At 36.8% G+C, this 24,551-nt stretch overlaps 1 protein-coding gene across 8 annotated transcripts in view; it reads left to right on the top strand.

Annotated features, from left to right (window-relative positions):
* rnf213a (ring finger protein 213a) overlaps positions 1 to 24,551 on the top strand; it is a 187,295-nt gene that overhangs the window by 91,421 nt on the left and 71,323 nt on the right. For 7 of the 8 annotated variants that reach the window (XM_069929964.1, XM_069929966.1, XM_069929967.1 and 4 more), the window contains 8 exons: positions 1,755 to 2,919; positions 3,985 to 4,175; positions 5,415 to 5,570; positions 10,052 to 13,618; positions 14,666 to 14,802; positions 15,897 to 15,992; positions 16,932 to 17,050; positions 24,204 to 24,326. In XM_069929964.1, the coding sequence (XP_069786065.1) occupies positions 1,755 to 2,919; positions 3,985 to 4,175; positions 5,415 to 5,570; positions 10,052 to 13,618; positions 14,666 to 14,802; positions 15,897 to 15,992; positions 16,932 to 17,050; positions 24,204 to 24,326 (5,554 nt within the window). The remainder of the gene's footprint in view (positions 1 to 1,754; positions 2,920 to 3,984; positions 4,176 to 5,414; positions 5,571 to 10,051; positions 13,619 to 14,665; positions 14,803 to 15,896; positions 15,993 to 16,931; positions 17,051 to 24,203; positions 24,327 to 24,551) is intronic. The other variant, XM_069929968.1, reaches the window with a different exon arrangement.

The raw sequence follows: 24,551 nt of genomic DNA, 5'->3' as shown, positions 1-24,551 counted from the left end.
TTTCTTGTTTATTTTCATTGCGTGATGACATTGTTTAATGGGTTTATTGTATTGTATATGTTGAACGTTTAATGGGTTTGGAGGGGGGGTGGGAGGGAGTGGGGGGGAAAAGGGGAGAAAAGGACACGATGTATATTCAAGAGGGAAATGTGTGTATTTTGATTAATATGGTTCATAGTGTGAAAAATTTAAAATAAAAATTTAAAATGATAAATGTAGCAGAGGGGTTGTGAGTGGGGAGGGGGGGGGGGAGATGAAGTTCTAACTACTACTGCATCATGAGTGTTTTAGTGACCTTGGTTGCAGCCTGAAAAATAGAGGGAGGTATGCTACTAACAAATTTGCCCATCCCCAAAAATTTTTGCTGGCAAAACTCCAATATTATAATGAAACCTTGAATGTTTTCCAGATAAGACAAAATGCTGTTACTGCAGCTGCCAGAGATGATCATTGTTTTCACAATATTAATAATGCTCATCAATCATTATTAACAAGGGAAAAATCTTAAGTAGAGAATACACAGATATTAAACCAGAATCAAAAAGCTTAACATTTTATAAGCTAAATGACTGGAAAAAAATTTAGATGTAAAAAAAAACTCTAATCAAATGTATAAACACAAGGCATGAACTCATTAAGTCCTTATTCTATAAGTTAAACACTAAAAGATTCAAGAAGTTAAACAGCTACAGAGAATTAAAGAAACATTTACTTAGATGGAGAGATAATAGATGGCAGATCTTCCAAAAATTTCTGGGCTTCTTCAATGCAATGGACCACTTCATAGAATTGTCCTTCAGTGTGATCTGAAGGCACGCTGTGAAAATCAGAGAAGGCTTAACACCTTGAATGTCGAATTCTGACATGATATTCTTATATTTAACACGTTTACTCATAACCTTGGGTGAATAATCCTCAACAATCTGAATCTTCTGACCTTTTGTAGGCAATCATTCCTCTGCGACGAGATTCTCATATTAAAAGCTCCTTAGTTGGAAATTCATGAAATCACACTATAATCGATCGAAGTCTCTGACCAGGACCTGGTTTAGGAGCCAGTGATCTGTGTGCATCATCTATTACATGGACAGTCGGAAGAACTTCAGGTCCAGACTATTCTGACAGAAAACCTACAAAAAATTTAATAGGTTTCCCATCCTTAGTTGATTATTTTAAGCCCATAATTCGCAATTTATTTCTTCTGCTTTTGTTTTCTAGGTTAATAATCTTCTGCCTCAATTTTTAATTAGACTGATAACATTTTTACTGAGCTCCTGCATATCATCCCTTCCTCCGTCTAAAACATTTGCAATTGCTTCATTATCTTGGATATGCTTTTGAAAGGAATCCAATTTTGCACCCAACTGCTGAAATTCATCTCTAAATTGTTGTGATCCGTCAGAAGATTCTTTTCTGCGTTTTCGAGACAATTCCATGATAGATTCCAAAGACACAGGACATTTGCTAGCTCTCCTTATATTGATATTAAAAAGAGTTACAGTTGTTAATCCAAATAAATTCAGTCAGTAACGTGAAGTTAGAGAATAAGGACTTAAAAAAAGGTTGGAAGCAGTAAGGCAAGTTGGGACAACTTCAAAAAGCTGCTACTACATCAACAGCCAGCAGAAACTTTTAAATTAAAAATGAAGGAAAAGGTAACGTTTAACATCCAGTCATTTTTTTTGTCTCTATCCATGACATTTTACATGTCGGCATTTAATTTGCAGACCCTAATGGATTTCTTTTGTGCACAGGTCTTTGCCAATGTCCAAAGATTTGCAGCATCTTTTATTAGTCTGTTTTCTGCTGGCAACATGCTATTCAGGAACTTGAAAGTGGAAGTGCATTGTTCACAGAAGCATGAAGCGTGCATAATAATGGATTTCCATTTGAAGAAGGTGGGAAACATTAAAGCTACTGGAGATGTCACTGAGCAACTCCCCATTCTCTGTAAAAAGATAGAAACCTACCTGGAAGTATGGAAGCAGTACATGGATCAGCATAGGTCCCGATATTATTACTTAAACTTCTACACAGCTGAGCAAATTGTTTACCTCAGCACCCAATTGTTTGACTGTAACTGTCATAGGCAAGATGTCCTGATGATGTTATCATTCATTAAACCCAACTGTACTGCCAAAGATATAAAAGTAGCTCAGCAAAGGCTTTTTCACGGAGATGCAATCAGAAGAAATAAACCATTAACTGACTGTGTTCAACCTTTTACAACGAGACAAGAAAATATCCAAGGCCTAGCCACAGAAATAAAGGTAGATTTGCTGTGGAAGGATTATATGGAAAATATGACTTATTTTCTGTCCAGCTGCCTTGACATCAGCACCCTTGGTCAACTACTTGAAATCATTGCTGACTCGAAAGAAACGGTTACAAGAGTATTTGCACCTGGCTTTCAGAAAGGTCAACCTAATCTTGTTGTTTGTCCACATTCTGACGTGCTTACATCAGCTCTGTGCGTTTACCTGCATTCCAGCGATCAACCGTTGCCCACGTTTGACGAAGTACTTCTTTGTACAGCTGAAACCACGTATGAGCAAGTAGAGGTCTTCCTGAGGCGGTGTCTGACTGCTGGCTGCATTCATTCCAAGATATACTCTCTACTATATGCAGATCAGTTAACTTATGATATTAGTGTCAGGTTTGAAGAATTATTCAAAAGTCTGGAGTTGACAAGTCAGTCCGATTATAAATTGGTGATATTCTGCAATAATGAGAGAGAACATTGCTATATTCCAACTGCATTTAGTCGACACAAGGTGCATATGATACCACAAGAGCCTTTGGAAAAAATACAGAGTTACCTCGAAAATCATTACAAAGTTTCAACTGATTCGTCAGCTGCCAATATCTTGCGAGATGGAATGTTCGTAAGGATCATATCTTCAAAGAGAGCTGGTGTTGGTAAGTTCCGATGTCATAAAAGATGGGGAAGAATCCTTTTAGCTTGCAGTCTCAATTTGTTGATAGTTGCACATTATAGCCAGAAAGTACTTACAATTTAACCACAAGGTCAAGGTTAAACTCCACATTGAACAGCAGTAATTGCGGAGTGAAGACATACTCATTTTCGTGAATAAAGCTGCTTTGAAGACGTGGTTGAAGCAGAGTAAACTTCTCTATTAAATGATCATTTTTGAAATATGGCAGAACAGTTTTAAAAAATTTAGACATACAGCATGGTGACAGACCCTTTCAGCCCACAAGTCTGTGCTGCCCAATTACACCTAATTGACCTACAATCCCCTGTAAGTTTTGAATGGTGGGAGGAAACTATAGCTCCCTAAGAAAACCCATGCAGATACGGGGAGAATGTACAAACTCCTTATAGGCTGTGCAGGATTCGAACCCCTGTCCCGATCGCTGGAACAGCATTGTGCTAACCACTACACTAACTGTGCCACACCTTATAGTTCAAAGTTCAGTTCATTACTGTTTTACCATTGGACATTTTGATTTCTATTCCTATCTTATTCCATTTCTACACCTTGAAGGACAAGAATAAAAATCAAAAGTTCTACACTCATCCAAAATAATGGCAGCGAATGAACAGAATTGCATGTTCATTTGAGTGTGAATGTGCATTTACTTGAAACCTGTGAAACATAAAATGAATTGTTCACACCTGCTTACATACTGCTGCAGTTTATTCTGTGTTAAAAGGCTAGTTTTTAAATAAAATATGTTAAGAATGCAAGTCATTCCAAGTTGCCTTTTCTACTAAAACGAAGAACAGAATACTACTGAAATTATGTGTGAATTAAAGCTACGTCATCATTTCACGTTTTTGCAGACATTTTATTTAAATAAGCACATCATCAATCAAAAAAAAAGCAAGTCTGTTATTACAAATGGCCTGATTTTGGTCTGGACTTACTTTGGGCTAGATTGGATAGTAAAGGCAGCTGGAAAGATTTTATTTTTCATAGAAGTTGGTACTTATTTAAAACTCCTTTATTTCTCTAAAAGGAAAGTCTCTGTATGTCAAGAGATTACATGAAAAGTTAATGCAACAGACCAGAGAAAAGAATTTGTTGAAAACTGTCCATATCCTCGACACGCAGGTGGATGAAAATAAAGTTCTCCAAGCTCTCTTTACATTCATAAAGTCATCAAATGGAAATAAGCCTCTCATATTTCATTTTGATATCACATCTTCTGTAAGTTTGATTTTACCTGCTGTGGTTGCATGTTTCTACGTGAGAAAACTCATGTTTACAACATTCATATATCTTTATGCTTTTAAAGATTTTCTTACTGAGGGTAACAGAATATTTTGTAAATGTTCTCAGTTTTAAAAAAGTTATCATTGATCCTGAGTTTATCTGGTAAAAATTTTATTGACAACTTTGTTCTGTCAAAATATTGTTTTTGGAATTTGGATGTTAATCCACAATTTCACTATTTTTGGAACACTGAAATAACCATATTGTGGTCTAGGAAATAGTGAGTACAATTGCAAGGGTGTGAAACCAAAAGTATCTGACCTTGCTCTACACTGTTGTTATTGCAGATTTTTGTTTTACAATTGCAATAAAATCAGAAACTGCTGGAAACACTCATCAGATTAGGTAGCATTTGTGGAAAAGGGAATAGTTAATGTTCAGACGAAACACCCTTCAAGAGAACTGAGAGAGATGAAAGAGATAATTTTAACCCAGTGGTTCTCAACCTTTTTCTTTCCACTCACATACCACTTTAAGTATTCTCTATGCCTTTGGTGCTCTGTGATTAGTAAGAGATTGCTTAAGGTGGGATATGGGTGGAAAGTAAAAGTTTGAAAACCACTGTTTTAACTTGTACCACATTTTTTCATTTGTGTTTACCATACTGAAACATGTTTTTGTTTGTACATCCAGTGTAATATTCCTTTTTGTCTATTCCATTTGTTCAATAACTACTTATGTGCCTCGATGATTTTACAACATAACAGTGCAAGGTGGTTCTGATGGTCTCCATGGGTAGTATTGTAGTAGTTGATCTTATTGGCAAGGCTTTTAGATATTTTCTGAAAACTTTTGAATTAGTTAGACAGAACTGACATTGTCAATCCATGCCTTCATTTCTCCAAGTAGTTATCCTTGATTATAGATTTCAAATAAGAGAATACAAGCCATGCATCTCTCTAAACAATTATTTCATAAAACCTATTAGCTGAAAATGCTGGCATGTTTAGTTTTTTGAGGTCAGAAACAGTGATAGAGTTTGCTGTAGCCTTACACAAATCTAGTACATAATTAATGATTTAAGATTTTTACATAGATGGTCAGATTTTGAATTCCTGGGTTAATCAAATATACCTCTGAAAGACAAGCAAATGGTCCTGATTTGAATTTTAAAAATGCAGGTAGGAAAATGTATTTAGGTTTTACTGTTACAGAAATCTTCTTTTCTTTCAGGTACAGAAAGGATTGTGTGAATTTCTCTTTAAACTATTTATCTTGCAATATTTGATGGGCACCGATGAAAAAATGTGGAAGTGCAGTCAAAGGCATTTGTACATTGTAGAAATGCTTGAGGGATCTGGATTTCTTCGTAAAAAGCAAACAAGACAAGTAAGAATAATTGAAATGTATGGCCTCCACCAGAAACTCTATTTCTTGGCCATAAATTCAATCCCCCTTTAAAGTAACTTTCTTGAATCTGACTGTACGCAGTGAAGTTGTTATATTTAACTGAACATTTAATTTCTGTCCACGTTATCTACTCCATCACCAAGGCAAACTACTTCCAGCTTCCTAAACATTGACTGATTTCCTCTTCTATTTCAAATCTTCTGCTTGTGAAATGGCAGACTCTGTTAGGTCCAGACTTAACAGTTCCAATGTTATTCAACCCAAATTCCTGCATGTATCAAATTCTTTTGCTTACATGTTTACATAGTATCCATTCCCATTGAAGGAAATTAACCCCAACCAGGAGAATACCTTAATTTTAAATACCTACTTTCAATTTCCCATGCCCTCACCTTTTTTTTTAAATATCTATGGAAGTAAACAAGAAATTCTGCAATACCCTGAAGTGCTGGAGAACCTCAGCAGCATTCGTAGGAATTCACGTTTAATACCTGAACCCTTCATCAGGAATGTTGAAATAAGGCGGATTCCTGAATAAAAAAAGGTGGGGTTGTGGGAAGAGGAAGGGGAGGAGCACAAGCTAAGAGGTCATGAGTGGAAATGGGTGAGAGGAGTAGAAGAGAACAAAGCTGTAAGGTCTCTGGACTGCTGCAGTCCTTATTTTTTCTCACTCCATCCTTTCATTCTCCTCTTCAAGATATTCTTGTTTACTTATTCAAGATTCTAGTCATCAGTTCTGAAGTAATCAGTCAAAAAATGCTCATATTAATGAGGTAGAAAACCTTGTGTTTGCAGTTTTGACTGTGAAAGTACAATCACCATATCCTTTTCCAGAACAAATTGTATCTGTGAATGGTGACTGTACCCAAGATGCATAAAAGCCATGGCATTCTGCGCTTGACTCGCTTTGTTCTGAAAGCCTTGAACCAGCAATGCCTTCTTCCTCTTTGAGTGGTGAAAATATTGCTGCACCTCCATTTATCTCTTTATTCGCTTTCCTTGCTACCCACCATTTAATCCCACTCAGCCCCACTGCCGGGCCTTCTCTCCATAACCTTTGATGCCCTGGCTAATAAAGAACCAGTCAATCTCTGCCTTAAATACATTCAATGACTTGGCCCCCACAACCACCTGTGGCATCAAATTCAACAAATTTTCCCCCTGGCTGAAGAAATTCCTCACATCCCTGTTCCAAATAGATGCCCTTCAATCCTGAAGTTGTGCCCTCCTGTCCTGGACTCTCCCACGATTTCTACATCTACAATTCAAAATAAAATTGAAAACTATTTTTGCCATCAACCTAACGAAGTGTTCCTTTGACACACAAGCCTTTATGGCTGGTAAAAACGTGGAACAACTCACTCCATCTTGTATGAAAGTATTTGACATTTTTTCTTTAAAATTTGACATCAAGGTCAAAATCATTGTGTCTATATGGTGATGCAATGAATGTATTATTTTTTTTGTAACAGTAAAATTTATCAAGCTGCAGTTGAGTGCTTATGGTGCTATCGAGATCGCATTGACCCTGTTCACACCTTATTTAAACTATTTTTGAAGGTCACGACAAAGTAATTTTATTTCTATCCACTGCATGCAAATAACACCTTATGCAAAAGGGAAAGTTTTTTTAATATTCTCATGTAAAAACTGCTTACTTTCTTTGCACTCAACCATCTTCTCAAACATTATTTTCATCTAAAATAAAACGATAGATTAAATTATTGTACTGTCCTTGTTACATAAAGATTTACTTGAAGTTCAAATTAGACCAATAGTAGCAAGTATTAGTAGCCCACAGGAAAAAAGAATCTCAGAATTATATGTGATGTCATGTATGTACTCTAACAATAAATTTGAACTTTAAAGTATATCAAAAATAAATTTCACTGCATTAGACAATAATAATGTTAATTCTGCCCTTAGAGAAGCCAATATAGTTACTAGTTAGAAGCAAAAAATATTTTTTGGAATTTCACAACGTGAATCTTAATTCTTTAGAAAGCTGTCTTCCAGATGAACTGATAATTCCATTGCCTTGAGCATTTACAGCAAACCACTTTCCTTTAATCTGCAGGAACCAGCCAGGGTGAACAGTGTGAAAGAGACTAATCAGTTCTGATGAAGTGTCTTTGACCTGAAGCACTAACTAGTTTCTCTTTACATAGATGGTGCTCCACTGGAGGACTTCCTGCATTTCTGGTTTTGTTTCAGATTCCATCATCTGCAGATTTTTTAACCATTTAATCCACTTGCTTTTTTTTAAAAAAAATTCTTGCCTAATTCAGAGGACATTCAAAAGTTTAATTGAAGCTTTCCTAAGAAAACAGATATTAAAACATTCTTAACCACTGGTCAAAATTTTGGTGGGAAATTGTGAAATTTGAGGCAAAAGGCATCAGCATTTCTATGTGCATTTATGACCAAGATAAATTCTAGAACAAACAGAAAAGTCTCAATCTCTTTATAGGCCCTTTGCTGGCAATTTCCCCAGGTGACTATATGCTCCATGGGATCCAGTACAAAAAGAATAACTTCATTTTCATAAAGAACATTACAACATAACAAACACAAGAATTAGGCACTGGAATGGGCCAACTAACACATTTATCAAGTTCATGGCTGATCCTCATTTTCCTGCTTCTATATGGATTATTTTGCTCAGGAACAAAATGAATAGGATCAAGAATTGTTTGGGTCACAAATATGAACCCATTCCACCATTCAGTAAGAGCACAGCTGACCTGTTTGTTGGCCTCATTTTCAGATTTAGATTTCAGAATTGTCACGAGTACATAGATGACATCACGTACAACCCTGAGATCCCTTTTTCCTGCAGGTGCAAAAAGTAAACTGTACACAGTGTAAACATTCAAACAATCAAAAGAACTTTTAATAGGTAACGAATGTAAAAAATCTGAGAGTGAAGAAAAATCAATAAAGTGCACAAGTAAGAGTCCTTATACAAGTTTCTGATTGACTTTGTTGTTGAGGATTCCAATGATAGAAGGGTAGCAGCTGTTCCTGAACCTGATGGTGTGAGTCTTGTGGCATCTATATCTCTTTCCTGATGGCAGCTGCAAGAACAGAGCGTGTGCTGGGTGATGTGGGTCTTTGATGATTGCTGCTGCCCTCCAAAGGTAGTGCTCCTTGTAGATGCACTCAATAGTTGGGCAGGTTTTGCTTGTGATGTCCTGGGGTATGTCCACTACCTTTTGGAGGGCTTTACACTCAGGGGTATTGGCATTCCCATACCAGACTGTGATGCAGCCGGTCAGTACGTTTTCCACCAAACATCTGTAGAAACTTGCCAAAGTTTCTAGTGTCATTACAAACTTCTGCAAACTCCTAAGTAAGTAGAGACGCTGATGTGCTTTCTTCACGATGCCATTGGTGTGTTGGGTGTCCGAGATAGTGACTCCTAAGAACCTAAATTTGCTCACCCTCTCCACCTCTGATTCTCCCAATGATCACTGGGTCGTAAACTTCTGGCTTTCCTTTCCTCAAGTCAACAAATCAGCTCCTTAGTTTTGGTGACAAAAATTCATTCTTCTACTTGGTCTATGCCAGCACTTTGTTCTTCTACAGTCCAAAAACCATAAATTCAACACTGAATTTTCTTGATCTCTATTTGCTAATGTTATCCATATACACTTGCTCAACTGGCTTAAATTCAACCCCTACCCACCACACACAATTCTAATTAATCAATGTTAAAATTCCAGCTACATGTGGAGGATATTCTGTCCATTTGAGTGCCATTAAGATCATTTAAACTGTCCCAAAATAATCCAGCGATCTCTCTTGAATCTTATTTCTAGCTATGCATTAACCTTCCACACACTTGCATTTTCACTCCTTGAGTAATCCAGAGTTTATCTTCTCTCCTTAAATTTTAATTGCAGGTCTTCACCCATTTTGCTTCTATAGTTGTTCTCATATGGTTTGAGTTCTTCTCCCATCCCTCTTAGTGTCTGTTATCCTATCAGGGGAATGGGGCAACTTATGACATGGGTGGAATACGAAGGTTAGCAGAGCTACTTGCCTTTCCCATGGATTAATAAACCCCACATTTTTCTTTCCTGAAGTCTCCTGTGTAGAATTATTTTTCCCCCACATAAAGCTATGCACAGGTCTCCTTTGAACTGCTCTATCATTCTTGAAAACACGTTTGAAAATGTACACTGCAAAAGAGTTCCATAGCCTTATTTAGTGAAAGAAATTAGTATTAAAAAAATTAGAAATAGGCAGAAATTATTTTAAACTTTATATTTAAAGATCTGCCTTTCAATTATGCAAATATAATCCTTTAATTTTTTTTTCCCTTGAGCAGGTTTCTATAAAATAAAGGAAATTTTGTCAGAGTGAAAAATCCAGCAGATAGAAGAGTTCGGGGAGTATATAGAGTTTGTAATTTGAAGCAATGTTTTGATTCAGTTGCATTTTTAAAAATCTTTCAGGGTGCACAAGAGCCAAAACACAACTTTCTGGATGTCTTCCCAAAAGTATTCTGTAGACCACCAAAAGAAGTACTTGAACAGGAAGTAAAAAAATCTGAAACTCTCTCATGGAGTGGCATTGATCCCCTTATGGATGAAGGAGAATTTTGCAGTGAAGCATTTCAGAGACCGTATCAATATCTCAGAGAATTCAACGGCAATAAGAATTTGGATACCTTCATTTACCAAGGAACCGTCAAAGGCAACCATGTAGAGTGCTTGCAGTTGTTTCTGATCTACTGTGGGGTCATGGATCCTTCTTGGTCTGAGTTGCGGAATTTTGCCTGGTTTCTTAACCTCCAATTGAAGGACTGTGAAACTTCTGTGTTTTGTAATTATGACCTAATCCAAGATATTCTGCAAGGCTTCAAAAGTTTTGTTGTTAATTTCATGATTTTGATGGCAAAGGATTTTGCAACACCATCTCTCAGTATCTCAGATCAGAGCCCAGGAATTCCATCTGCAAACTTAGATGGTGTGACAGAAGATGACATTGCTCCATTCCTTTTGAGAAAGAAGTGGGAATCTGAACCACATCCTTACATTTTTTTTAATGCTGATCATGTGTCTATGACTTTCATTGGTTTTCACGTCCAAGTGAATAGGCAAGGTGGCATTGATGCTATTAACCCATCAAATGGCAAGATTATCAAATCAAATTTAATGACCCCCCAGCTTTATGAAAGTTTGCAGCGACAAAAAGTCCCATTTAATATTGAATTTGACAAGCTTCCACGAAATGAAAAGATTGAGTGGGTTTGCAGAGCACTGGGCATTGAGTGGCCACATGATCCCGATATAACCTTTGAATTGACCACAGACAATGTTTTAAAAATGCTTGCTATTCACATGAGGTTTAGGTGTGGCATTCCTGTGATCATCATGGGAGAGACTGGGTGTGGTAAGACGAGGCTGATCAAATTCTTGTGCGAGTTGCAGAAAATTGGGGCTGACACAGAGAACATGAAGCTCGTGAAAGTGCATGGTGGAACAACTTCAGATGGAATCTTTGCAAAAATTAAAGAAGCAGAAGTTCTTGCAGAATACAATAAGCAGAATTTTAATTTGGACACCATTCTCTTTTTTGACGAAGCCAACACCACCGAAGCTGTTAGCTGCATTAAGGAAGTCGTTTGTGACCAGATGATTGAAGGGATACCTTTAACTCCCAATACAGGTTTGCAGATAATTGCAGCATGCAATCCTTACAGAAAACATACAGATGATATGATAAAGCGTTTGGAGTCAGCTGGGCTAGGCTACCACATCCGAGCAGATGAAACAGAAGATAAATTGGGATCCATTCCTTTAAGACAACTTGTTTATCGTGTACAAGCTTTGCCTCCCAGTATGATACCACTTGTGTGGGATTTTGGACAACTTGATGATCTCACTGAGAAGATGTATATCCAGCAAATTGTCCAAAGGTTGACTCAGCCTATTTCAGATTCCTTTCTCAATGTGAAATGTATGGTGGATACTTTGTCAGCTTCACAAAATTTCATGAGATGTCAGCGAGATGAATGCAGTTTTGTAAGCCTTCGAGATGTTGAAAGATGCATGGAAGTGTTTCTTTGGTTCCACAGCCATTGGCACATGCTATTAAACAATTTGAAGATATTTCAGCTGAATAATGAGGCCATGTCGATCACACCGAGTGATAATGTCATGTGGCCCTTTGTGTTGGCACTTAGCATTTGTTATCATGCAAGTTTAGAAAAGAAGACTGATTATCGTAATACTATTTGCCATTATCTGCCTTCACCATATAATGATCCATCCATATTTTTACAGAAACTTGAACTCTTCCAAGATCTTTTATTAAGCGGTGTACCACTACGAGAAACAATTGCAAGGAATTCTGCGTTGAAGGAGAATGTTTTCATGATGGTCATTTGCATTGAACTTAAAATCCCTTTGTTCCTGGTTGGAAAGCCTGGCAGTTCCAAATCCCTTGCAAAAACGATTGTAGCAGATGCCATGCAGGGACAAGCTTCACACTCTGAACTATATAAAAAACTAAAACAGATCCATTTGGTGTCTTTTCAGTGCAGTCCTCATTCCACTTCTGAAGGAATCATTAATACATTTAAACAGTGTGCGCGTTTCCAAGAAGGGAAGAATCTTGATGAATATGTTTCCGTTGTTGTCTTGGATGAAATTGGCCTTGCTGAAGATACTCCAAAAATGCCACTAAAAACTCTTCATCCACTCTTGGAAGATGGATGCATTGATGATGATCAGCTTAAACACAAAAAAGTTGGTTTCATTGGAATATCCAACTGGGCCCTAGATCCTGCCAAAATGAATAGAGGAGTTTTTGTATCACGAGGGGATCCTGACAGAAAAGAACTAATTGAAAGTGCCAAAGGGATCAGTTCATCTGATCCTATGATACAAAATAAAATGATTGGTCTGTTTGTGAACTTTGCAGAAGTTTATCTAAGAATTTGTGAACAACAAAGTAAAGAATTTTTTGGGCTACGTGACTACTACAGTTTAATAAAAATGGTCTTTTCACTTGCAAAAGTCTCCAAATCGGAACCAACCCCAGAACAGTTAGCTGAGGTTGTGCTACGTAACTTTAGTGGAAGTGATGATGTTAAAGTTATGGAGGTTTTCAAATCTGTCCTGAAGAATATTTCTCATGAAAGCATCAAAACAATGGATCTGATTAGACACAACATATATGCAGATTCTCATGAAATGGAATGTCGATATGTCCTTATTCTTACAAAAAACTTTGCAGCCCTTCAAATACTTCAACAAATGTTTTTCTCCAATCAACATCAGCCTGAGATCATCTTTGGGTCTAGTTTTCCCAAAGATCAAGATTATACTCAAATATGCAGGAACATCAACCGTGTAAAGATTTGCATGGAAACTGGACAAATGATAGTTCTGTTGAATCTGCAAAATCTTTATGAAAGCTTATATGATGCCCTGAATCAATATTACGTGTACCTTGGAGGACAGAAATATGTGGATTTAGGATTGGGGACTCATAGAGTCAAATGCAGAGTCCATTCGAATTTCAGACTGATGGTTATAGAGGAGAAGGAAGTAGTCTACAGAGAGTTTCCAATTCCACTGATCAATAGACTTGAAAAGCATTATCTTGATATTAACACTGTCCTTAACAAGGATCAAAGACAAATTGTAACTTGTTTGGAAAAATGGGTGAAGAGTTTCACAGTAGTCCGATCCAGTGGACAACAGAGATATGATCCACCTGATGTGTTTGTTGGTTATCACTCTGACACGTGTTCATCTGTTGTTTTGCAAATCATGCAAAGGTTGAAACAGACTCCAAGATCTTGGGAGGTGATTCTCAAAGAAGCACAATGGGTGCTGTTGAATTGTGCCACACCAGATTCTGTGTTTCGTTTAGCTCATTCTCAACTTCCTGCACATGAGGCTGACGTGCTTATGCAGCAGTACTTTGAAGAGCATCATCACAACTCTCTAGAAGATTTCATCCAATCTCATATTAAATCTGGAGTTCCGTGTTGGGCAGTGTTCACTGAGGTACTGTACTTTTAATGACAAATTTAATTTAAACACGATATAATAGTTTGCATCTCTAGTCATAATAGATATATACCAAGCAATCCCTTCACAATTATTTTTATTTTTCAATATTTTTATTAAAATTGAAATTCCACGTAAAAAAATAGAATACATAAGATACATATTGAAAGTCAAAAATCAATACATTTCACTTCGATCATACTATTTCATCTAAGGCACCCTGAATTCTCAATCAAAACAAATTATGAAAAGAAAATCTAAGCCCATTACCAAAAATGAAGCTGTTTCAAAGAGAGGAAAAAAAATTCCTTACCAGAGTGATAAATTACCTTATTAGTTAACACCTCTGCATTAATACCAAATCGAAGATTTTGAAAGTAATTCTTAAAGGTCCCCACAGTATTTGAAAATTTAAATTCCAATCTGAAATTGAGTATCGAATCTTCTCTAAATTTAAACATGACCTAACGCCAGATAGGCATTGGGCATGAGGAGGTGAAGTATCGTCCTTCCATTTAACAACACCACCCACCTCGCCAGAAGAGAAATAAAGGCAAATACATGCAAGTCAGATGCTGTTAAAGTTGTACTGCTGTCTCTCCAACAATACCAAACAAGGCAGTTGAAGGATTAGTCTTAAAATTAACTTTAAAAAGGACAGAAAAGTTTGAAATTCTTCATTCCAGTATTTCCCAAGACCCTGGCATGTCCAAAACATATGAATTAGTGAAGCATCTCCATTGTTGCATTTAACACAACGAGGAGATACATCTGCCTAAAAGCAAGTTCATTTGACTTTGGACATGTAAGCCCTATGGATTACTTTAAATTGTAGGAGGGAATGGCGAGCACACAACGATTTTTAAAATGAAACTTGGAAATCAGAATCCTTTTGTGATTTTGGAATTTCGTTCTGGTTATGTTGGCGATTTGAAATGAAATTAGCAATGAAGACTATCTTAATAAAATTCTTAGGAATACAGAAGGAGAATTTTTTAGTTGTTGTATTCTTACCTATAATTAAAGAATTGCATTTTTTTTTAGGTTACAACATATTCACGGCTTTTAACTTCTTCTGACATTGAACTCTTGCAAGACGAATTAGGAGATAGTGTTCAGAATATCTTCCTCTATTCACTGCAGCAGTTTGACACGGAACATTCATTTCTGAAAAAGATCAGGTTAGTTTAAAGTTAATACTTAAATTAAAATTCAAATTAAATTTCAATTGCTAATTGGTATTTTTCAATAAATGATAAATGGCCAAAGGCAACAAAGGACTATTTTGCATTTGAAGAATTTACAATTTCATTCTGCACAAAATGAGTGAAGGCATTTTGAGTTTTTAAAATTTAGTTCTAGGATTTTTGTTCAACATCTGAAAAGGGGTTTGACAATGTTAGAATATCTCATAAAACAATAAAAAGAACACAAAGACATTTAGCAGGTCAGATAGCAATAGGTATCCTTAAATGTTTTGTGTATCTGTGGTTGGTTAAGTGTTAGACGATGGGGGAGTGAGGAGGGATTGGGATGTAAAGAGCTTGAACCCTGCAGAAAACTTTGTATAAAACTGATAATTATTAACTGTAGTCAATGCTGATACTGTTAACATTGACACTGACAATGTTGATAACTGTTTGAGTTTAAGTTTCAAAAATCATAATAAAATATATTTAAAAAAATATATTAGGTATCCTTGGATGCGATCTGACCCCCCCCCCCCCCCCCCCCGAGTGTTCCCAGCAATTTTTCTTTTGTTTTTTGAATCACCTTTAGGTTTTTAAATTTAATTTCAAGAGTGCAGACGTGTTCGACTTAAAATTTTTTTCATTTTCACTTATAATATCAACTTAACTCAATTATTTAATTTCTATAGTACATTTGCCTGTAATCCATAACTGATTCTTATTTTAAAGTGTCAAGGTAATAATGTTGTTGTCAGTGGAGCCAGTAACAATGAATGAACAACACAGAGGAATCATATTCTATTCGATTCCACAAAATAGGTTGCCGGTATGTTAATAAATATTAATTCTTGCAAGAAAATGTATTCCAAAAAGTAGTTTGAAATAAATTGGAATGTTCTGGAGATGCCACATCATCACATGAGTTCTAATCAATGTTTACACTCCAATGCAAGTAGGAAATGTACCCAGATGAATAAATTATAGTAATGAATATTTTCTCGAATGTTCAACTTAATCTTGCTTATTCACTCTTCAAATAACAATAAATACTGGCAATGAAATATCTTCAAATACTTTGTTTCTAGGCATTGTATTGACTATAGCCCCCAAAACACAATCTTACTCATACAAACGGATTTTGAAAACAGTTCACAGAGTGCAAATTTGATTGCTTCTGCAAAGTGAGTACCATATCAATGTTTTGCTTTCTCTTCAATTATTGTCTGTCTGTCTTTGTTAATGGAATATTGTAGTCATAAGGTCTTCTATCCTCCTGCACAGATGCTGTTACTGCAAACTTAAAACAGAATATCATCTTGTTGACATATCTTGAATCCTTTAAAGGATGAATGCGACAATAAAAAGTGCCTTAGTTTAATTATTTCCTTGGTTGTTTCATTTTTGCCAGTTGTTTGAGTTTCCAGTTGATTGAATTTCAGATAATAGGGATTTTATTGTATTTAGTTGATTTAGCCAAACAAACTATGTCAGAACTCTCTTGAAATTACTTTCTTCTAGAATTCTTTTCCATTTAATTGATAAAATTAGTATTTTCAGGCCAAATATATGTTGTAATGCATTATATTTTCCCCAGCCCTGAATGATTAGTTATAATTCATGTACATTGGTTAGCTGTCATGAATTTAACACAATTCTTGTTTGTAATGAATGTTTCCAGCTGTAATTTATATCTTATGCTGCTTTTGCTTTTTAATAAGAATAAATTTAGGCAAGTCAGTGATCTGATTTTTCTTCCCTATCTTTCTTTGTCAGAATACTTTATGTCGTCGTAATTCCGTTTCTGATTGGGCGATTTTTAGAAGGTTAATTTGTTTAACTTGGTGTAGTTTATTTTACTTTGTAGAGGCAGCCTTTTGTATTCATAAAGGTGTTGTATTTTGAATTTCCAAAATGACTGGAACAATGGATTTTAAAAGTAGAAAATTCAAAGGTCTTAAATAGAAAAGATGGGATCATATCTCGTGAATAAGTAAAAGTACATAATCAGGGAGAAGAAAAAGCTTGGACAAAGGGAATGCTAATCCACAGAAAATTGAATTGTGCTTAAATGTTTGGGTGAGTTTATACATGTTCTAATGCAGTTTCTGTTATTTTTGTAGGTATTCCACTTTAAATGAAATTAGCAAAAACAAAAGAGACAATAGGACAATCTATGTATATTTCCTCACCAAGTTGTCAAGAATAGAAGGTGGATCAGCTTACAGAGGATTTCAAGGAGGTACAAAAATTAGGCTTCACAGCAAGTTGCTTTTTTCTATCTTTAGTTAAAAGTTTTAAAAAAGCTATTCCTGAGTCCAAAGGTTCCTTACTTCAGACAATACATTGTTCAAGAGTAACTTATGGCATTATTTACTTTATTTGGAACTTTATAGAGTGCAGTTTATTTCATCACAATTTGAAATGTAACTTGGCTGGATTCTTAGATCTTGCAATCTGTTAATCAACTTCGCGTTGGTCCTGTCACATTCTGTGAGAATTTATTGCTGCCATTGTCAGTTGAAAAAGATGTATCTTGGGTGACCTAATCCTCAAGAATTCTTTGAAGAAATTGTTTTAAATTTTCAAAAAGTAGTGTTCACACCAGACATGTGCACTTATTCACACAAGTCATCTCTTGTTTTCTCTCTCCTGAGTTTTCTCTGTCCATTCAATATATTATTGGATTTGGATCATCTGTTTTCAGCTCTGGGAGGATTCAGAAGGCCATAAAATGTGTCAAAATGGGATTTGCTGGGAGGAGTCACGTAATGGAGTAGTGGCCGGTCGGGAAAACCAGCCCTCTCCAGGAAAATAGGAAAAAGCAAAGCATAATAGAAATAAAACATAAGAAATAGAAGATAAAGATACAGAGAAGAGAAAGAAGATGGCTCCCAAGAAGGAGAAAGTAAAAGCAACTGGCAAAAAAGAAGTAGAAAAGTCGCCGGAGAAGATAGAAGAAGGCCTTACCTGCATGAAGGAACAGGATGCTGTGGTTGCGAGGAGCACCCAACCCTCGAGATCACTGCTTGCCCTGCGGAGTCGCAACCCACCAGCCGGTCGGTGCACTACAAAAACGGCTCTTGGAGCCAAACAAAGGATACTGGCAGAAGGGGGGGCTCAGCAGAGGAGCAGGCTGTCACAGAGGGAACAGCTGAGGGATGCCTGACACCAGGGCACTCAGCTGGAGGGCGAGGAAGCCAGCAGAACAGGAAGCGATGAAACAGACAAGGTAGATAGACGGAAGGATGACTGACAAGAAGATCAACGTCAGGAAGCACAACAGACGAGCAGCCCAGGAGGGGAGGACCAGCAGCGAGAGGCCAAGCAAGAAGAGGCCTGACAAAGAGATACAAGCAGCTCATCAGGAAAAACAGAAGAGATGCAGACACAAAGAAGAGAAGAAGAAGAAGACACAAACATAGATACAGGCAGAAGAAGAGGAAGAAGAAGACCAAGATCTTCACAGAGAAATAGAAGGTAAAAATGATGGACAAAGAGAAATAAAAGGTAAAACTGATGAACGGAATATAGATAAAGTCTTTTTTGAAGAACAAATGAGATCACTAAAAGAATGGTTGTCATTAGAATTTAACGCAACTAAAAGGAAAATGAAAAGAACAAAAGATAAAATGCAAAGGTTAGAACTGGTAATGACAGAAATAGGGAAAAGAGTAGAGAATGTGGAAGAGTGGGAAACGGCTGTAGAAATGGAAGTAAATGACGAGAAAAATTGGAAGAAAGTGACCAAAGAATTAAGAGACACAAGAGTTGTTACCTCAGAAAATTGATATGTTGGAAAATTATAGTAGGCGAAACAACATAAAAATAGTGGGCCTGAAGGAGGGTGAAGAAGGCACAGACATGAAGGAATTTATAAAAGGATGGATCCCAAAGGTCCTGGGAATGACAGAAATGCAGAAAGAAATGGAAATAGAAAGGGCACACAGAGCATTAGCTCCAAAACCACAGACACATCAAAAACTAAGATCCATCTTAGTAAAATTTTTGAGATTCATGACAAGAGAAAATATACTGGAACCGGCAAGGAATAAAGTTAGAGAAGATAATAAACCACTGGAATACAAGGGTCAAAAAATATTTTTTTACACAGACATAAGTTTTGAACTCTTAAAGAGGAGGAAAGAGTTTAATACAGCAAAATCGATTTATGGAAAAAAGGTTGCAAATTCATATCAAGACATCCAGCTGTGCTTAAAATATTTATACCCGGGGAGCAAAACAGACTGTTCTCGGATCCAGAGAAAGCGCAAGAATTCGCAGAACGTTTGCAGGACAGAAGAGATGGAGATGCAACAAGAATGAATAATGGCGATAAAGTATATATAAAGATGTAAAAACAATGTACATGTAAAGAACTAAAGAGAGAAAAGAGAAGGGAAAGAAGGGAGTAAGGGGGAAAAAAGAGAGAGAGCTTTGTTATAGGTGTTTTTAAAAAAAAAAGGGTTTTCTGGAGAGGGCTGGGTAGAGGGGGAATAACCGTCACTGCAAAATCAGTTGATGCTGCAAACAAGATCGCAATCCAAATGAAAAGGGGAGTTGTGGTTGACCGGCAAGGGATATGGGGCAACTCAGAGAGGGGGGGGATTATTTGGGGTTAAGGGTTAAGTGTATGTGGGGACTGCGGGGGTACTTTATGTTTTAAATGTGTTGTCGTACATTAAGTGCAATAAGAGAAAACTAAGAGATGAAAATGGTGAGGTGGCGAAGAGGTGTATGCAAGATATAAGATGGCCATATTGAACTATAGGACTATAAACATTAATGGAATATATAACCAAATTAAAAGGAAAGAGGCTACTAAATTTATTGAAGAAGGAAAAAATAGATATAGCATTTCTACAAGAAACGCATCTAACTGAGGCGGAACATAACAAACTAAAGAGAGACTGGGTAGGACATGTAACGGCAGCATCCTATAATTCAAAAGCTAGAGATGTAGCCATACTAGTTAACAAAAATGTACCAATCAAAATAGAGGAGGAAATAATAGATCCGGCAGGGAGGTATGTAATGATAAAGAGTCAGATATACTCAGAAGTTTGGAAATTGCTCAATATATATGCACCTAATGAGGAGGATCAAAAGTTTATGCAGGATATTTTTTTGAAGATTGCAGACACACAAGGAAATATATTGATAGGAGGGGATTTTAACCTTAATTTGGACCCAATGTTGGATAAAACTGGACAAAGGACGTAAAAAGAATAAATTAGCCAAATTTATGGTTAAATCAATGCAGGAAATGAAACTTATGGATATATGGAGGAGGCAACACCCAAGAGAGAAGGAATATTCATATTATTCGAGTAGGCATAAAACATACTCAAGGATTGATATGCTTTTGTTGTCAGCCCATATTCAAGGGAGAGTTAGGAAAACTGAGTATAAAGCTAGACTACTATCAGATCATTCACCCCTATTATTAACAATAGAACTGGAGGACATCCCACCAAGATGGAGGTTAAACTCCATGCTACTTAAAAGACAGGAATTTAGGGAGTTTTATTATTCGAGTAGGCATAAAACATACTCAAGGATTGATATGCTTTTGTTGTCAGCCCATATTCAAGGGAGAGTTAGGAAAACTGAGTATAAAGCTAGACTACTATCAGATCATTCACCCCTATTATTAACAATAGAACTGGAGGACATCCCACCAAGATGGAGGTTAAACTCCATGCTACTTAAAAGACAGGAATTTAGGGAGTTTATTGAAAGCCAAATTAAAACTTATTTTGAAATAAACACAGGATCAGTGAAAAATTCTTTAAGGAACTAAAGAGAATAATAAGAAAATTCTTGTGGAAAGGGAGGAATCCAAGGGTAGCGTTAGATAAATTAGCAGAGAGGTATAATCAAGGTGGTTTGCAGTTACCAAATTTTAGAAATTATTATAGAGCCACACAATTAAGGTATTTATCAGATTTTTACCAGTCAAGGAAAAATCCAGACTGGACTAAGATAAAACTAGATAAAATAGGGGAAAAGGTAAAAGCTGGTGCAATATAAAAACTCACCAGTACTGCATCATTTACTTAATACATGGAAGAAGATCCACTTAGAAAGGAAAAAAAAACGAATTATCAAATACCAAAATTACTATTGACGCAAAATCCGCTAATCATTTTATAATAGACAACCTTTCCTTTAGAGAATGGGAGAGAAAAGGAATCAAAAGAATAGAAAATTGTTTTTTGGGAAATAATTTATTAACATTTGAACAGATGAAGAACAAATATGGAATAACTCAAGGTACAATGTTTGTATATCATCAATTGAAAGCTTATTTAAAGAATAAATTGGGAAACAGCTTGAGATTAGCTGAAGGAAGCAGCTTTGAATACATGATTACAGACACAATGATAATTAAAAGATTTATAACCAACATGTAATTAAGCTGCAAGATAAGGAAAATGAAATAAACTATAAACTTAAGCAGAAGTGGGAAAAGGATCTAAACGTAAAGATAAAAAATGAAGTATGGGAAAAGTTATGTTATGGAACTATTTCTTCTTTGGCTTGGCTTCGCGGACGAAGATTTATGGAGGGGGTAAAAAGTCCACGTCAGCTGCAGGCTCGTTTGTGGCTGACAAGTCCGATGCGGGACAGGCAGACACGGTTGCAGCGGTTGCAGGGGAAAATTGGTTGGTTGGGGTTGGGTGTTGGGTTTTTCCTCCTTTGCCTTTTGTCAGTGAGGTGGGCTCTGCGGTCTTCTTCAAAGGAGGTTGCTGCCCGCCAAACTGTGAGGTGCCAAGATGCATGGTTTGAGGCGTTATCAGCCCACTGGCGGTGGTCAATATGGCAGGTACCAAGAGATTTCTTTAGGCAGTCCTTGTACCTTTTCTTTGGTGCACCTCTGTCACGGTGGCCAGTGGAGAGCTCGCCATATAACACGATCTTGGGAAGGCGATGGTCCTCCATTCTGGAGACGTGACCCAACCAGCTCAGCTGGATCTTCAGCAGCGTGGACTCGATGCTGTCGACCTCTGCCATCTCGAGTACTTCGACGTTAGGGATGAAAGCGCTCCAATGGATGTTGAGGATGGAGCGGAGACAACGCTGGTGGAAGCGTTCTAGGAGCCGTAGGTGGTGCCGGTAGAGGACCCATGATTCGGAGCCGAACAGGAGTGTGGGTATGACAACGGCTCTGTATACGCTTATCTTTGTGAGGTTTTTCAGTTGGTTGAGTCTCTTCAATCTGAGGCGCCTGCAAGCTCACACCAAGACACAAGAGAAACTTGTCCGTGAACTACTCTTTGCAGACGATGCCGCTTTAGTTGCCCATTCAGAGCCAGCTCTTCAGCGCTTGACGTCCTGCTTTGCGGAAACTGCCAAAATGTTTGGCCTGGAAGTCAGCCTGAAGAAAACTGAGGTCCTCCATCAGCCAGCTCCCCACCATGACTACCAGCCCCCCCACATCTCCATCGGGCACACAAAACTCAAAATGGTCAACCAGTTTACCTATCTCGGCTGCACCATTTCATCAGATGCAAGGATCGACAATGAGATAGACAACAGACTCTGGAACTATGAAGAATACAATAAACACAATGTTACACATGATACAGTATAATTGGTGACACAGGGTATATATCACTCCTCAAAAATAAAAAAACTGGGATTCAACATTATCGGATAGATGTTTACGCTGTAAGAAGGAAATGGGAACAACATTACATGCAACTTGGGCATGTACGAAAGTAAATACGTTTTGGGAACAATTAAATCAGATACTAAATAAAATTACAAAAAATTTCATTCCAAAAAAACCCAGAGATATTTATTTTAAGTAACATAAGAAGTAGAGAATTAGTTCTCAAATTGGATAAAGTGCAAAAAACAAAATTCATTCTGATAGCCTTAGCGATAGCAAAAAAATGTATAATGTCAACTTGGAAAATGGAAGAGAGCATGAGTATACAGCAATGGTACATGGAAATGAATAAATGTATTCCATTGGAAAAAATAACATAATTTAAAAAATAAAGTCACAATGTTTGAACAAATTTGGCAACCACACATGGAACATATTAGAGAGAGCTTGCCTATGACCTCCATGCCCTAAAATGAGAATGAAGATGATAAGAAGACAAAATGACTGGATTCAGTGTGTAATAAAGAGAAGACGCATTTTTCTTGTTTATTTTCCTTTGTGTGAAGATATTGTTTTATGGTTTTATTGTATCGTATATGGGTTTTTGAGGGGGGTGGGTAGAGGGGAGGGAGGGAAAGGGGAAAAAAAGGGGAGAAAAGACCACTGTGTAAATTTAATGAGAAACGTTTGTACATACTTTGGTTGATATGGTTCATAGTGTGAAAAATAAAATAAAAATATTATTTAAAAAAAGTGGGATTTGCTGGGTTTTTTCCCCAATTTTGAGTTGTGGGGTAGTAGTTTCTATCCATTTATACAACCCTGTCATCAATGGCAAGCTGGTATTTTGTCCTGTGATGGATTCTCAGAAAAGTAAGGGAACGGTGATACACTGTTGACTCCTTTAATTAGAGAAATCATGGTGGATCCTTAACCCAATTTCATTCATCCACCGCTTTACACCCACATCCCTGAACCCTTTTCACTATCAACAATTCATCCATTATTTTGTATTCTCAAGCTCTGCGTATAAGATGGTTTCTTAACCATTTCTGAAATAGCTGATTGTAAATTTTAGACACCCATGTACATTTTGTTAAATGCAGTTTACTGTCTGTGTGACCCTTCAAGCAGTAGGTTCCAGATCTCCAAACCCTTTTTGTTTGAGAAGATTCCTTCTAGGCTTCTACTTAATCCTTATACCAGCTTTTTAATGTCTCTGCTCCTCATAATTGAGCTGAAGACTCAGTAATTATCACGGGTGGACAAATGATCATGGGGACAGTCGTGGTCATTTTTTTTGTTTTATAAATGAGCACTTTTTTTTAAAGTTAATAATTCCCATGTTTCATACCCACTTCATTTGGGTAATGTTAGTAAAGACCAGTGCACTGTTACAAATAAGAGTGGTTACTTCAAAAATATAAATACTGGAAATTAGTTGTGTGCCTTCTGTGGCAAGGAGCAAATCAACAGAAAATCTTGGAAACACTCACCTGGTTAGACGTGGAGGAAAAATGAGTTCATGTTTCAGATCAAACATCCTTTGTCAGAGTCTTTTATGATGAAGGGTTTGCAATTTGAACTGTGTAATCTACTGCTTTTTCCAGTATCTGCCTGACCTGGTAAATGTCTCTCGAATTTTCTGTTTTGTTATCTCAGGCTTCAGCTTCTGTACTCTTTTTTCATTTTATGATTAATTCAAATGTCTGTGCATCTCTACATTTCACAAAAGATTAGTTGCAGTGAATTGCTACTATAATCTATTTCTTTTTAGACCCTTGGCAGTCGGTTCATATTGATGACCTAAGGAAATCAAAAGACATGTTTGCAGATATGACAGCTTTCAAAGACATTCCCATTAGCCAACTTTTTGGCAGAGACTCTGGGGATCCTGAACGTATGTGTTTAATATTTCTCATAGTTTCATTTAGAATTTTATCTAGCTCCCTTCTATACAATCTCCGTAAATGTTTACCTACTCTCATGTGAATTCGAATACAATCGTTGTAAAAATATAATTCGACAAATGTTGTGAAGGGAGGGGTTGGTGTTTGTAGATGGTGCAATTCGGTATTTGGAAGTGAAGCTGTCCAAAGGGACAAACAATATAGAAAAGTGAGTG

Source organism: Narcine bancroftii, chromosome 3 (assembly GCF_036971445.1).
Source record: "Narcine bancroftii isolate sNarBan1 chromosome 3, sNarBan1.hap1, whole genome shotgun sequence".
Taxonomy (NCBI): Eukaryota; Metazoa; Chordata; class Chondrichthyes; order Torpediniformes; family Narcinidae; genus Narcine; species Narcine bancroftii.
Note: the sequence above shows the minus strand (reverse complement) of the source record. Positions and strands in the feature narration are given on the sequence as shown.